Source organism: Pristis pectinata, chromosome 17 (genome assembly GCF_009764475.1).
Source record: "Pristis pectinata isolate sPriPec2 chromosome 17, sPriPec2.1.pri, whole genome shotgun sequence".
NCBI lineage: Eukaryota > Metazoa > Chordata > Chondrichthyes > Rhinopristiformes > Pristidae > Pristis > Pristis pectinata.
This window is the reverse complement of record NC_067421.1, coordinates 42,608,418-42,623,596: the sequence shown is the minus strand read 5'-3', so window position 1 is coordinate 42,623,596 and position 15,179 is coordinate 42,608,418. Positions and strand designations below refer to the sequence as shown.

General features: G+C 42.2%; 1 protein-coding gene across 4 annotated transcripts in view; it reads left to right on the top strand.

Annotated features, from left to right (window-relative positions):
• sfswap (splicing factor SWAP) overlaps window positions 1-15,179 on the top strand; it is a 113,593-nt gene that overhangs the window by 69,065 nt on the left and 29,349 nt on the right. For all 4 annotated transcript variants that reach the window (XR_007957641.1, XM_052031734.1, XM_052031732.1 and 1 more), the window contains one exon: window positions 5,225-5,421. Coding sequence is in view for 3 of the 4 variants with exons in the window: in XM_052031734.1 (XP_051887694.1) it covers window positions 5,225-5,421 (197 nt within the window). In the remaining variant the exon portion in view is untranslated. The remainder of the gene's footprint in view (window positions 1-5,224; window positions 5,422-15,179) is intronic.

The following is a 15,179-nucleotide window of genomic DNA, read 5'->3' as shown; positions in this document are numbered from 1 at the left end:
AGCCCTCTATTTTACTCAGCTCCATGTACCTATCTAACAGTCTCTTGAAAGACCCTATTGTATCCGTCTCCACCACCGTTTCCGGCAGCCCATTCCACGCACTCACCACTCTCTGAGTAAAAAACTTACCCCTGACATCTCCTCTATATCTACTCCTCAGCACCTTAAACCTATGTCCTCTTGTGGCCACCAATTCAGCCCTGGGGAATAGCCTCTGACTATCTACCCTATCAATACCTCTCATCATCTTATACACCTCTATCAGGTCCCCACTCATCCTCCGTCTCTCTAAGGAGAAAAGGTCGAGTTCCCTCAACCTGCTTTCATAAGGCACGCTCTGCATCCCAGGCAGCATCCTTGTAAATCTCCTCTGCACCCTTTCTATTGTGATTGTAGCAGAGAAGGTAAAGTGGAGATTTGATAGTGGTATACAAGGTCGTGACTGCTTCAGATAGGCTAAACAGATGACATTCCCATTTGCAGATTCTATGACTATGGGATATGGGCCAAACATGGGCAAATGGGACTAACATAGATGGACATCTAGTTGGCATGACAAGTTGGGCCGAAGGGCCTGTTTCCATGCTGTATCACTAAATAATTCCGTGACTGTGCTTCAAGAACCAGGGCTTACAGATTTGAAGCTTGGCCCAAGGGGACAAAGAAAATTTAAGATTAAACTTTTTCAATCGTTGATTAGATGTGATCTGGAAATCACTACTTATACAGATGATGGAAACAGTTCATCAAGGTAGTCACTGAAGGAAAAGAATTTACAGGGCTATGAAGGTCCTGTTGGAGAATGGAATATGGGACTGGTCAGACATGATGGGCTAAATGGCAGCTTCCTGTGGTTTCTTGGGTTCATGTTTCCAATGGGTTTTTGCAGATTTCAAGGTAATTGTATATATTGTCTGCACATTGCACCAGCAGAGCTGAAAGAAGGCAGCCAGTTTTGAATGTTGACCTCGGGAGAAATCATTTTCACATTCATGCACTCGCATGTGTTTTTAATGAGATAGGAAAATGCTAGTGCACAGCAACTACTTATCAAGCCTTTTTATTGTGTGCAGTGCATTAATTTACAATAAAAAATACACCTGTTGCTTTGAGAATTTGAAGTATTCTGAACACTGAATTGCAGAACATCAGTCGGAGTATTGTGTGCGGTTCTGATCACCATGCTATAGGATGGATGTGATGAGCTAGAGAGGGGGCAGAAAAGATACACAGGGATGTTGCTGGACTGGAGAGCTCAAGTTGTAAGGAGAGACTGGACAGGCTGGGACTGTCTCTGGAGCGAAGGAGGCTGAATGTGACTGTATAGAGGTTTATAAAATGATGAGGGGTATAGATAGGGTAGATAGTCACAGCCTTTTTCCCGGGGTAGAGGCATAGGTTTAAGATGAGAGGGGACCTGAGGGGCAACTTCTTCTCACAGAGGGTGGTGGGGATATGGAATGAGCTGCCAGAGGAAGTGGTAGAGGCGGATACAATTACAATGTCCAAAAAAACGCTTTGGACAGGTACGTGGAAAGGAAGAATTTAGAGGGCTAGAGGCCAAACGCAGGCAAATGGGATTAGTTTGGATAGGCATTATGGTCAATGTGGAAAGTTGAGCCGAAGGGTATGTTTCCATGCTGTGTTACTCTATGAATAGCTACCATTTATATAGTGCCTATTATACAGTGAAATGTCACAAGGCACTTAGCAAAAGCATTATCAAATAAATTAAAGTGTCCTGACCTAAACTTGATTCCTTTTTGGTTCTAATTCTTAATACTTTCATATTTAGAATGTTGCTTGCTAGCAAACCTGACATTTGTAACCTATTCATAACAGTTGCTAAGGTGGTAGCAAGCCACTGCCCTGAACCACTGTGCACATTCTATTAAAGCGAATTCCTTCATTGCTTATGGGTGGGGACTTCTGGCTTTTAACTCACTACAGAGAAGGAACAATCATTCATTTCTAAGCCAGGATGATCTGAGGCATGGAGAAAACCCTGTGTATTAGTTTCCAAAGTGTCTACTCCTTTGTCTTTCTTGATGGTAGGGGTCACCGGTTTGGGAAATACTGTCACTGCAACCTAGAGGAGTAACTGCAAATAATTTTATAAATGGTATGAACTACATCCTGGTGTGCTGGTGGTGAATGCAGTGCCAGTCAAGCAGGCTGCTTTGTCCAGGGTGGTATTGAGCTTTTTGAGTTTTATTAGAGCTACATGCATCCAGTCAAAGACCCTCATCAGAACTGCAAAAGACGAGCCTGTTTTAAGTTGCAGGGATGGAGAAAACGCAGGGACTGTCTGTGATAGGGTGCAGACCACAGCCGTCATGGTAACAATTACTGGGAAGAACTGACAGCTGGAACAAAATATTACTGAGTCGCATTGAAATATAACAAACTGGCACAGAAGTACATCTACATCTTTGGGGAACAAGGGGGGTTGGAGGTCTGGTTACCTGAAATTGTTAAAGTCAATATTAAGACCCTGGGGGTTGTACTTTGCAGAGCAGTCACCCAGTCGGCATTTAGGCTCTCAGTATAGTGAAGATCACATCATGAACACCAAATGCAACACACTAAATTGGAAGTGTGCCATTGAATCGCTGCTTCACTTGGAGGACTGGTTGGGTCGGGTATGTAATTGGAGAGAAAGGAAATGTAAGGGCAGATACAGCAATGACAAGATGATCCTGAGCTTCCAGTCACTTGCCACTTTAATTCCCCATCCCACTCACACTCTAACCTCTCTGCTTTTGGCCTCCTCTATTGCTTCGGTTGTGCACAGTGTAAGCTCGAGTAACAGAATCTCATCTTCCACAGGCCTATGTTACAACCCTTGGGTCTTAATTTTGACTTTAACTATTTTATGTAAACCCCCCTTTTTTTCCCCCACAGATGTGCTGTGCCTTAGTTTTAACTTGTCCCTGCATTATTTTGTTACCTGACAACCTTGGGCTGTACTCTATCACCGTTCCCTATGTTCTCTCATCCTCTCGCTTTCTGCAATGTAAAAACATAGTCTTCATCTTGAGTTTCCAGTCCTGATGAATGGTCCCGGACCCAAAGCATTGAATGCTGCCTGACTTCTGAACCGCTTCCACCGTTCTCTGATAATGGATTATGTCATTGGTTTGAAAATGGCTTTGCCTCTTCAAGGACCGGTGGGCAGTCATTTCAACTGGTGCTATAATGGAGGAAGATATCTGCATCAGATAGATTAGTGAGGAAAAGGTTACATAGGTTTACTTCTCAACGATTCTCTCATCACCTGCCACAGATCCAGACTAGAAACCTTCTCCATCATGACTTAACCAGCTCAGTCAGTTGTAGTGCTGCCAAGGCACTATTGGCCATGGAGATTAAACTACCCCATCTAAGGTAACTACTGTGCCTTTGTTACTCTCAGCACTATTTCCAGTTATTGTTAAACATGGGGAGCACTGATTCATCAGCTGAGGGAGAATAATGTGGTAATCAGAAGGTTCCTTGCCTGTGTTTGATCTGAAGCCCATGGGAATCAGTAGGCTGTGAAATCAATGGTGAAGACTCCCAGGGACATGCCCTTCCTTTATACATATCACTGTACCAGTACTTCTGAGGAGTATGCTCTGCTAATGGGAAAGTATGTTCCCAAGGATTGTGATTGGTGAATCTGCAGTGTTAACTATAAGGTATCATTCTGTTGTCATGTCATTGCTTGACTACTTGATGGTACACCTAATTTGGACACAAGTCCCCTGATATTCATGTGGAGTACTGTGCATGATCAATTGGGCTAGGACCATTTTTTGATGTGTCTGCAATTCCATGCCTAAGTCAGTGATGGATAATCTGTCTGATTTCATTCTTATTCAGTTTCATCAAAGTGGTTTTAATAGATCTGACTTTTTTGGCCATTTCAGGTGGCAGTTGAGAGTCTAACATGTAACTGTTTACCTTCCCACAGCCCAACCTGAGCACAAAATTAGAAATTCCAATCTTATCAAGGGACAAAATCAAAATAAGAAATATGTACAGTACAATTTTGCCCAGAGTGTCATCCACTGTAAATCCTTGGATATTTTTCTCTTGAATAACCAAGAAGCAGTTAATCAGACAAAGCTCATAGTTAAGTGGGCACTTAGTGATTTGAGGGCTGCAGGCACACTTGGGAGAAGGCTACAGGCTGAGTGCTAGAAAATGGGATTAGTATAGATAGGTACCAGATGACAGGCGCAGACACAATAGGTTGAAGGGTCTGTTTCTGTCTTGTGTAGGTCTAAGACTCTATGATGCTAGAAAGTTGATATAATTGTTACCATTTCTATTATTGTTTTCCCTTGTTACTTGTTACTCAATGTACCGTTGTACTGAAATGATCTGTATGATTGGCATGTAAAACAAAATTTTTCACTGTACCTTGGTGCATGTGACAATGATAAATCAATTCACCAATTTAATTGCCCTTAACCATGCGCTTTATTGCCTCTGTTTGCACTGACCAAGGTAAAAGAATTTTCCGTCACAACAATAGGGCTCGGTTTAAACCAAGCTCACTGAGCTAAAGGAATGTATTTCACATCTTTGTCTACTGGTTAAACTAATAAACATCTAAAGTCGGTATCCAATCTGAAATGTTGTTCAGTCGTTTGAAGACTGCTACTCAGAGGACCAACTGGTGGTTTGATCTTGCTAGTAGTTTTTAGACCATACCAAACATATAAATATACCTTTATATTATTTCATCTTCTCATTAATTCATCAGCTCGCTAGAGTTCATACTTGCTGATTGCAATTTGTGTGCATAAATGTAGAAATCTGTTCTCTGGCGTCAAGCCTTTTTTATCAAATGATTACTAAAATGTTCACAATCTATAATGAAATGCAAATGTACATAACTAATTTAAGATATGGGTATCAGGCTTGTAAAATTCTGGCAATTGAGCTGATGACATTTATAAATATTTGTGTTTTAAATTTAATTAGTGTCCTATTATGTCACTAAGAAGTTAAACTAAGCTAATATTTTGTACATTTAGCTTGGTTTTTATTTCTAGCATCACCATTTCTATTCAGAGTGGCGGTCTATATGCAAACTACACACAATGTTATTTCAATATGTATTTTTTTTTAAAAAGTAATGAATTTTTGGCTCCCAGCTAAATGTTGTAGTTGCCCACATTTCCCTTTTTAAGTTTGTGGTAACATAATTAGTGTTTTCTGTCACCCTTTGCAGCTAAACAGAAGCTGGAGGACAGACTGGCAGCAGCCGCAAGGGAGAAGCTTGCACAGGCTTCAAAAGAATGCAAGGAAAGGCAGCTGCAGGCAGAACGCAAAAAGAGAGCTGCGCTTTTCTTACAAACCTTGAAAACTCCCATGCCTTCTGGAGAATTGGAAACTGTGGCCACTGAAGAAACTTCCCAGAACATGCAGGTCAGTGGAGGTGATAAATATTGTATGTTTACAAAAAATATTTATTTCCTTTCAAGGAAAAAAAGTCCCAGTTAATTGAAGCCTCCTGGTCAATCTCTCTGAAGTTTAGGACCTGACTAAGCATTTATTTCTTCATTAATGTTAACCAAAACAATTAGCTTTTTCTCATTTATTGCCTAAAACTTATCCTTAAGTTGAAGCATATTAATAATTTTCTTATAAGAGAACTGACTTTTGACTGCTCCTAAACAATATTTATAACATATTTTTAGGTGTTTATAAGCACACATTGAGAAGAGATTATTTGGCCCAAGAAGGATATCTTTCCAAGAACCAATTTATTTTGTCTGTCTTTAATTTATGTGGGAACATATACAGAAACGCTCTGGTCCCAAGAGTAATTGAACAGCACTCCAGGGCGTTCTATAACCTCTGCATCCCACTCCTGAACTGAGATTCACTGTCTTTTGTTTTCTTTCTTTCCCCAGTGGTATCCCTTTCAACAAAGAATCCATTGTATCTTACAGAAGAATTTCCATCTCTCCAAACCTATTCATATAAACTCTAGTTCCATACCTAACTTGATGCTGCTTGGACGCTTTTTGCATGTGAATGTGCATTACACGATGCATGTATTGTTACCCAATTACAGCCTGAGAAATGCATTAACTCTGCAAAAAAAAACTGTAGGTATTTGAAATCAGAAATAATAACAAAAAATAGTGCAATCTCTCGAGGGAAACGGTGAGTTTTTTTGGATTTGCTGAGCTTGCATCAAAACTGGAAAAAAAATTATGGATGAAAGGAACAAAAGGAGAAAATAATGAAAGGGCAGATATGTAATGAAGTGGAAGGAAGGAGGTGCAAAATGATAAGGGATAATGTAACAGGGCGAAAGTAGGATGGAATGGGACCTAGAAAAGCAGAGATCAAGAGGAGGTAAAAGTTGGAAAAGCATAGGATGGCTCCATTTGGTTTCTGTTATGAAGATGCTTCTCTTGCTTTCTGTTCTGGCCTTCTGTGCCAGTACTTCTGCTACTGTTTACTAAATCCTCGACCAAAAATTCCTTTTTAAAAGGAACAAGGGCTTTCTTTCGGCTCCCCTACTCTTGTCCCCCTCCCATGGTACGGTGACACTTGTCCTCACAGTCCACCTCACCAGCTTCCACATTCAGTGAAGCATCTTAGAGTATGACAACACAGAAACAGGCCCTTCGGTCCATCTACTTGATGCCGACCTGATCTTTTGCCTAGTCCCATCTACCTGCACCTGGACCACATCCCTCCAAGCCCCTCCCATCCATGTACCTTTCCAAACTTCTCTTAAATGTTACCATTGAACCAGCATCTACCATTTCTGCTGGCAGCTTGTTCCACACTCGCACCACCCTCTGAGTGAAGAAGTTCCCCCTCAGATTCCCCTTGTATATTTCACCTTTCACCCTAAACCTATGTCCTTTAGTTCTAGTTTCACCCAACCTTAGGGTGAATGCATACAGACTTTTTCCCCTATCTATACCCCTCATAATTTTGTACATCACTACAAGGTCCCCCCTCATTCTCCAGCGCTCCAGGGAATAAAGTCCTAACCTATTCAACCTTTCCCTGTAACTCTGGTCCTCAAGTCCCAGCAACATCCTAGTAAATTTTCTCTGCACTCTTTCAAGCTTATTGATGTCTTTCCTGTAGGTAGGTGACCAGAGCTGCACACAATAATCTAAATTTGGCCTCACCAACGTCTTGTACAACTTTAACATAACATCCCAACTCCTGTACTCAGTGCCCTGATTTATGAAGGCCAAAGTGCCAAAAAGCTCTCTTTACAACCCTATCTACCTGTGACGCCACTTTCATGGAACTATGGATCTGTATTCCCAGGTCCCTTTGTTATACCGCACACTTCCGAGCCCTACCATTCGCTATGTAAGTCTTACCCTGGTTTGTCCTCCCAAAGTGCAACACCTCACACTTGTCTGCATTAAATTCCATCTGCCATTTTTCAGCACATTTTCCCAGCTGGTCCAGATCACTTTGCAAGCTTTGATAGCCTTCCTCGCTGTCCACTACGACCCCAATCTTGGTGTCATCTGCAAATTTGCTGATCCAGTTTACCACATTATCATCTAAATCATCAATATAGATGAAAAACAACAATGGATCCAGCACCAATCCCTGTGGCACGCCACTAGTCACAGGCCTCCAGTCAGAGACAACCATCTACTACCCCACTCTGGCTTCTCCCACTACGCTAATGTTGAATCCAGTTGGCTACTTCATCCTGAATGCCAAGCAACTTAATCTCTGGACCAGCCTCCCATACGGGGCTTTGTCAAAGGCCTTGCTAAAGTTCATGTAGACAATGTCCACCGCCTTTCCCTCATTGACCTTCTTGGTAACCTCCTCGAAGAATTCTGTAAGATTGGTTAGGCGTGACCTACCATGCACAAAACCATGTTGACTATCCCTAATGAGGCCCTGTCTATCCAAATACTTATATATCCTGTCCCTTATAATACCTTCCAATAATTTACCCACAACTGACATCTGGCTCACCGGCCTATTATTTCCCAGCTTAATCTTAGAGCCTTTCTTAAACAACAGAACAACATTAGTTATCCTCCAGTCCTGCAGCACCCCACCCATGGCTAAGGACGTTTTTAATATCTCTGCCAGGGCCCTTGCAATTTCTGCACTAGCCTCCCACAAGATCCGAAGGGACACCTTGTCTGTCCCTGGGGGATTTATCCACCTTCATTTGCCTCAAGACAGCCGGCACCTCCTCTTCCGTAATCTGGATATGGTCCATGACCTCACTACTCTTTTGCCTCAGTTCTATAGTCTCTGTGCCTGTCTCTAGAGTAAATACGGATGCAAAAAATTCATTTAAGATCTCCCCCATCTCTCTCGGCTCCTTACATAGATGACCACGCTGATCTTCAAGAGGACCAATTTTGTCCTTTGCGCCCCTTTTGCTCTTAATATTGCTATAGAAACCCTTGGGATTCTCTTTCACCCTGTCTGCCAGAGCAACCTCATGTCCTCTTTTTGCCCTCCTGATTTCTCTTTCAAGTGTTCTCTTGCATTTCTTATACTCCCCAAGCGCCTCATTTGATCCTAACTGCCTATACCTGATATGCATCTCCTCCTTTTTCTTTACCAGGGCCTCAATATCCCTCGATAACCAAAGTTCCCTAAACCTGTTATCCTTGCCTTTTATTCGAACAGGAATGTACAGATTCTGTACTCTCAATATTTCACTTTCCTGGAAAACAGTCTATTCCAATCCACGCCTGCCAGATCCCTTCTGATGCCTCAACCCGAGGACCAGTCCTATCCTTCTCCATAATTATCTTGAAACAAATAGAATTAAGATCACTAGACCCAAAGTGTTCCCCTACACACACTTCTGTCACTGGCCCTGTCTTGTTACCCAAGAGGAGATCCAGTATCATGCTCTCTCTAGTTGGGACCTCTACATTTCCTGCACATATTTGACAAACTCTATCCCATCCAATCCCTTTACAGTACAGGAGTCCCAGTCAATATGTGGAAAGTGAAAATCAGCTACTATCAAACCTTGCTTTTCTTGCAGCTGTCTGCTATCTATCTACAAATTTGTTCCTCTAAATCGCACTGACTATTGGGAGCTCTATAATATAGTCCCATTAACGTGGTCATCTCTGTCGTATTCCTCAGTTCCACCCAGATTGCCTCAGTAGATGAGCCCTCCAGTATTTCCTCTCTGAGCACTGCCGTGACATTTTCCCTCATGAGTAATGCCACCCCTCCCCCTTTAATACCTCCCTCTCTATCACGTCTAAAACATTAGAAGCCTGGAACATTGAGCCACCAGTCCTGCCCCTCCTGCAACCAAGTCTCTCTAATGGCTGCACTTCATAATTCCACGTTCTGATCCATGCTCTAAGTTCATCTGCCTTACCTACAATACTACTTGCATTGAAATAGACGCATCTCAGAACATTAGTCCCACCATGCTCATCAACCAGTCGATTTCTGTCTCTGCTTGTAGGCTTAACACCTATTTTCCCCAGAGCCCCTCTACTTGCTGTCCTGCCACTCTGGTTCCCACACCCCTCCAACTCTAGTTTAAACTCCCCCCGAGCAGCACCAGCAAACCTTTCCGCAAGGATATTGGTCCTCCTCCAGTTCAGGTGCAAACCATCCCGTTTGTACAGGTCCCACCTGTCCTGGAAGAGCCCAATGATCCAAAAATCTGAAACCCTCCTTCCTGCACCATCTCATTAGCCACGTGTTAAACTGCACCACCTTCCTATTTCTTGCCTCGCTAGCACCTGGCAGGGGTGGCAATCCTGAGATCACCACCCTGGATGTCCTGTCTTCTAACTTAGCACCTAACTCCCTGAACTCACTTTGCAGGAACTCGTCAGCCTTCCTGTCTATGTCATTGGTACCAATGTGGACCACGACTTCTGGCTGCTCACCCTCCCCCCTTAAGAATGCTGTGCACTCAATCCAAAACTTCTCTGACCCTGGTACCTGGGAGGCAGCATCCCATCCGGGAGTCTCATTCTCGTCCACAGAATCTCCTTTCTGTTCCCCTAACCAGTGCATCCCCTATCACTACTGCACTCCTCTTTTCCACCCCCCTCCCCCCTTTCCCTTCTGAGCCACAAAGCCAGACTCAGTGCCAGAGACCTCACTACTGTGGCTTTCCTCTGGTAGGTTGTCCCCCCGATGGTATCTAAAATGATATACTTGTAATTGAGGGGAACAGCCACAGGGGTGCCCTGCACTGACTGCCTATCCCCTTTCCCTCTCCTGACGGTCACCCAGCTACCTGCATCCTGCAACCTAGGTGTGACTGCCTCCCTGTAACTCCTGTCCATCATCTCTTCAGTTTCCTGAATGATCCAGAGTTCATTCAACTCCAGTTCCCTAACACGATCAGTAAGGAGCTGCAGCCAGATGCACTTCTCGCAGGTGTAGTCATCAGGGATACTGGAGATTTCCCTGATTTCCCACGTGCTATGAGAGGAACACACCACTGCCCTGACTGCAGCTTCATTGCTCTGCTGTGGAATCAGAGAAATCTTCTGCCGTTTCTGGCACCACCAGCAATACCTTGGCTTCCTTCAGCAGTTTGTTTCTTGCTCGCTATGTTTTCACCTCTGGATTTGTCTGTTTTGCCCATGTTGATGGTGAAGTGGTTGGTGAATAAGTGATGCTTGATAAATAGCACTTTGCTGATGATTTTGAGTAGACTGATGTGGTAGTGGTTGGAAGGATTAGATTTGTCACTTTCTTTTGTGGATAGGACATAACTAGGCATTTTTCCTCACTTATTTGACCATGTTCCAGTGTTTTAACTATACTGGTACAATTTGGTTAGAGGGGCAGATAATTCTTGAGCAAATGGGGTCAACGTCAAGCCAAAGTTTATGTGTTGTATCACACACAAGCTGCCGCTATGTTTGTATGTTTCTATCTCCAAGCCTTTGTAAAGTGAAGTATGTTTGGATTCCTTTGCTTTATCCAATGCTGTCAACTATTTTATGTTTGATAACCTGTGAAGTGGTTTGACTTGGCTGCAACTCTCACAAGATGCTGGAGGAACTCAGCAGGTCAGGCAGCATCTATGGAGAGAAACAAACAGTCAACGTTTCAGGTTGAGACCCTTCATCAGGACTGGTTTGAATTGGCTGAACAGAATTCAACTCGTGATGATGGGGATCTCGGGAGATGGATCTCTTGCTGAAGTTGGTTGCAGACATTTCAGTCTTGGTCTTTATTCCCTGAGTGCTGTCATTATTGAGAGTGGGAACGTGAAGCTTCCATCTCCCATCAGCTGTTTAAATGTTTGCCACCATTTACAACTAAGTTTATCAGAATTTTGGATCTCTGATATGGTTCATTGGTTGTGGGATCACAGCTCTGTCTACCACAGGCTGCTTCATTGTTTGGTGTGCAAGTATTTTCTCACTTTTAGCTACATTTGGTGCTACTTCTCCACCCTTGATTGAATCAGGTTTGATCCTCTGGTTTGATATTAATGGCAGAATGAGGGGTATGTTGAGTGATGAGGTTACAGTTCTGCTGCTGTTGGCCATGATTGATTCATCAGGTGAGAGAGGGTAGTAGGTGGGAATCAGTTGAGATGTTTTTACCCCACTGTAGCTCTTAAGATCTGGTTTGTCACCTCTTAACTTTTATTTCTCCCATCAGTCAGGGCCCATATTACCTCATTAATCATCTGTGGCTTTGTTTTGCTAATTCAAGCTCCTGCATTTAAGGGGTATAAACTGGTTTTGCATCTTTTTTGCACCTTCTTCTTTGAACTCCTCGCATTGATTTATTGGTGTTAACAAACTTGCTGAGTTTGTCATGGGCAGTCTCTGCCTTACCATATGTAAGTCAACTCTATCTAACTGCAAAATATTAGCTGTTTAGTGTCTGTTCCTTAAAGACTAGACTGAACAGGAATCAGTAAAAGTACCAGTCCATCTACCATTTTTCCTATCTTTCCTGTGGATATTATAGCATGGTATATCTCAATCTCAGACCTGAATACCTTGCCTCAGTTTCTCAGGGGCTTCCTCCCTTGTGTGCTCATTTCGGATTTGAGTTCTTAATAAATTATTGTAAAGCAGCTAATTTTGGCCTCTGTAGGTGCCTCCAAATCAAATGGAATCTTGAGTATTTATTGAGCTGTAAGGAAGTGACTTTGTGCTTCTACACAGTTTGGATAGCAACCATGTGCTATCAGACTGGTTGAATGTGGGAGCTGGCCCAGCCGCGTTCCTGGGAGGTTACTGGCTGCTGCTTTGACTTTCTTCAAAGTCCTTTGTGCAACAAAGGGAGGTGCAACAACAGTTTGCACTAATGTGGCAGTTTTCCTACAGAAGAGTGTCCTGAGCCACTTTGGAGACATGGGGGGGGAAAGAAAACAAAAACTGTGAGATTGGTTAATTACCATAAACATGTGGTTTAAGGAGGATCTTTATGTAGTACACAACATGTGCAGCTTTCAAATAATTCAGTAATCTGCAGAAACTATCAACTGCTTCATTGGCAGAGTAATATTTTTTAAGCTTCCAAATACTTTTTTTAAACTTCCAATCTTTGATTGTTGCAAATCTTTTCTTTTTTTGCTGGAAAAAGAACATTGGCACTTAAAACTTGTTGATCAGCCTAGCGAGCAATTCTGTTTTTAGTATTCCTTCCTTTCATTGGCAGTTAGCACATTTGCATGTTTCAGCAAACTTCTATAATAGATTTAGCTTGTGGACTTTGGAAGACAGGTCTTCAATCCTCTATGCTTTTTCTAAAATAATGAATAGACCCTTTATATTGCCTCAGACCATACTACATTATTCAGCAGTTTTCTTCTCTTTAGAACTTTACAGAAATCTGTTCAGCCATTAAACCACCTCTTGTCTGACAGTCGCCATTCTACTATCTTGTATTTTCTATTTTACTTTTCCTCCCCGTTTTTTTGCCTATTTTCCCCATTAATCTTTTTTTCTACTATGCAGATCTGCTGTGTATAATTCCACCATTTAATGGTAGAGCAGGCTGATACCCATACCCCTTGCCTCCCTTCATCCAAAAAAATCTCTGGTATTTTTGCATAAATTTACTTTTGAAATGACTTTTAGCAAACCTCCCTGTTAAGTAAAACTCTGCTTAAGAATACAGTAATCCTGTTTTGCTTGATAAGCATTCAGTTGGTTAAAGGCTTCATTTATGATACATTATAACATTCATATTTATTCACAAAAAAACTTAACAAATGCTTTGCATGAAAGCCTAGAACCTTATCTGTAATTGTTGACCCTGAAGGTTTGTAGTAAATTGCATAAGACACAGCCCATCCACCTCACTCTTCTGTAGAAAACTCCTGTTGGGCATTTCCAGAGTTTGAGGTTCTGCAGTTATTGTCAAAAGAGTTGTACAGATCAGAAAAAGGCCCTTTGGCCCATCATGTCCATGCCGACCTTTGCCCCTGTGCACTAATGATTTGCCTGTATTGAGTCTGTATCCTTCTATGTGCCTTACCTTTTCAAGTGCCAGGCAGATAGAAGAATAGAAGGCACATATGATTCGATATGTATCCGATTCCTGTGGCAATGAGTTCCAGATATCAGCCACTCTGTGTGTGTAAAAAAAAAATCAATTTCCTTTAAAACTCCTTCCTCTCACCACATACATATGCCACCTTGTTTCTGATATTTCTACCATGAGAAAAAGATTCTGACTATCTACCCCATGTATGCCTTTTATCATTTTGTATACCTCCTATCAGGTCACCCCCTCAGCCTCCTTTGTTCCAGGGAAAACAAACCCAGATTATCCAATCTCTCCCCATAACTAAAGTCCTCCAGTCCAGGCAACATCCTAATGAATCTCCTCTGCACTCTCTCTAGCACAACCACATCCTTTCTATAGTGTGGCAACCGGAACTGCACACCCATACTCCAGGTGTTTGTAAAGTTGCAACATAATGCCCAATTCTTGCATTCTATGCCCTGATCTATGAAGACAGCCATGTCATATGACTTTTCACTACCCTATCTACCTGTGTTGCTACTTTTAGGGAACAAGTGGACTTGAACTCCAAGGTCCCTCTGTTCATCAGTATTTCTTAGCACCCTACTATTTTCTGTCCTAACCCTATTTGACTCCACAGATTGCATCACCTCTTGTCAGCATTAAATGCCATCTGCCAATGCTCTGCCCCACTTTCCATCTGATTCATATCCAGCTCTTGCCTTAGAAAACCTCCCTTGCTGTCCACAACACCAATAACTTTCGTGTCTACTGTAAACTTAGTAATCATACCTCCTACGTTCACATCTGTGCAGGATATTATCATCCTTTGGATAAGCTGCTGAATTCCAAGTTGCCTTCTCATATTGCTGTCCGTTTGTAAAGTAATTCCAGTTCGTCCTAAAATAGTTTAATGGTTTAACCATTTCTGTTCTGTGTGGTAGTTTGTACTGTTATCAGGAGAAAGAAGACAGTAGAACTCTGTTAAACTAGCACCCTTGGCACATTCATGGTCCTGTATTTGTAGATTTTCTGGGCTGTTGGATGTTAATCCTATTAATAGCCAAGCACTTTATTTCACTTTTTTTTTACATGTTACGCAGCGGTATGACACCCTTTTTCCAGTGAGCCTGGTAAGCTTAAAGGAAGCAGGAAATGTGCAAGCACTCTGGCTGCAGCTGCAAACTTACCAATGTTCTAGGCCCTACTCCTGGATCTGACTGCATACTTGGCCCATGTTCTAGATCCCGGCCCTGGCTCTTGCCCCAGCTCACATTCAGACTAATGAGTGAGCCAGATGTTAAACTGTCGGTATTTGTGAACAATCAGATGTCAGATTATTGAAGTTTTACTGTTGTAGCTTGCAATGTAGTTTGATACATCTTAATATTCAATGTACTTATTTATATTCAGATCAGTATGTAGTCGCTGTTGCCTAAAGGATCTGTGTTTCGTCTGTGGAAGTACAGACAAGTGATTTCTCATTGGAGTGTTAGGGGCAGATGTTTAGAAGTGACTGAATTTATTGAGGTCAAAGTTTGCAATACTTTTTAAACAAAATGGAAATCAAAATTCAACAATGATTGTGTCTGTTGCTAAATTCAAATTATGTGTAAAATAGACTTGACACCAAGAAATCATGTGCTTTTGTTTTGTTTCTTGCGTTGTCCAAGTTTGGCTGTGTGCCATTTCTTCCCCAAATGTTACTGAAGACTCTTTCACTTAGGAAA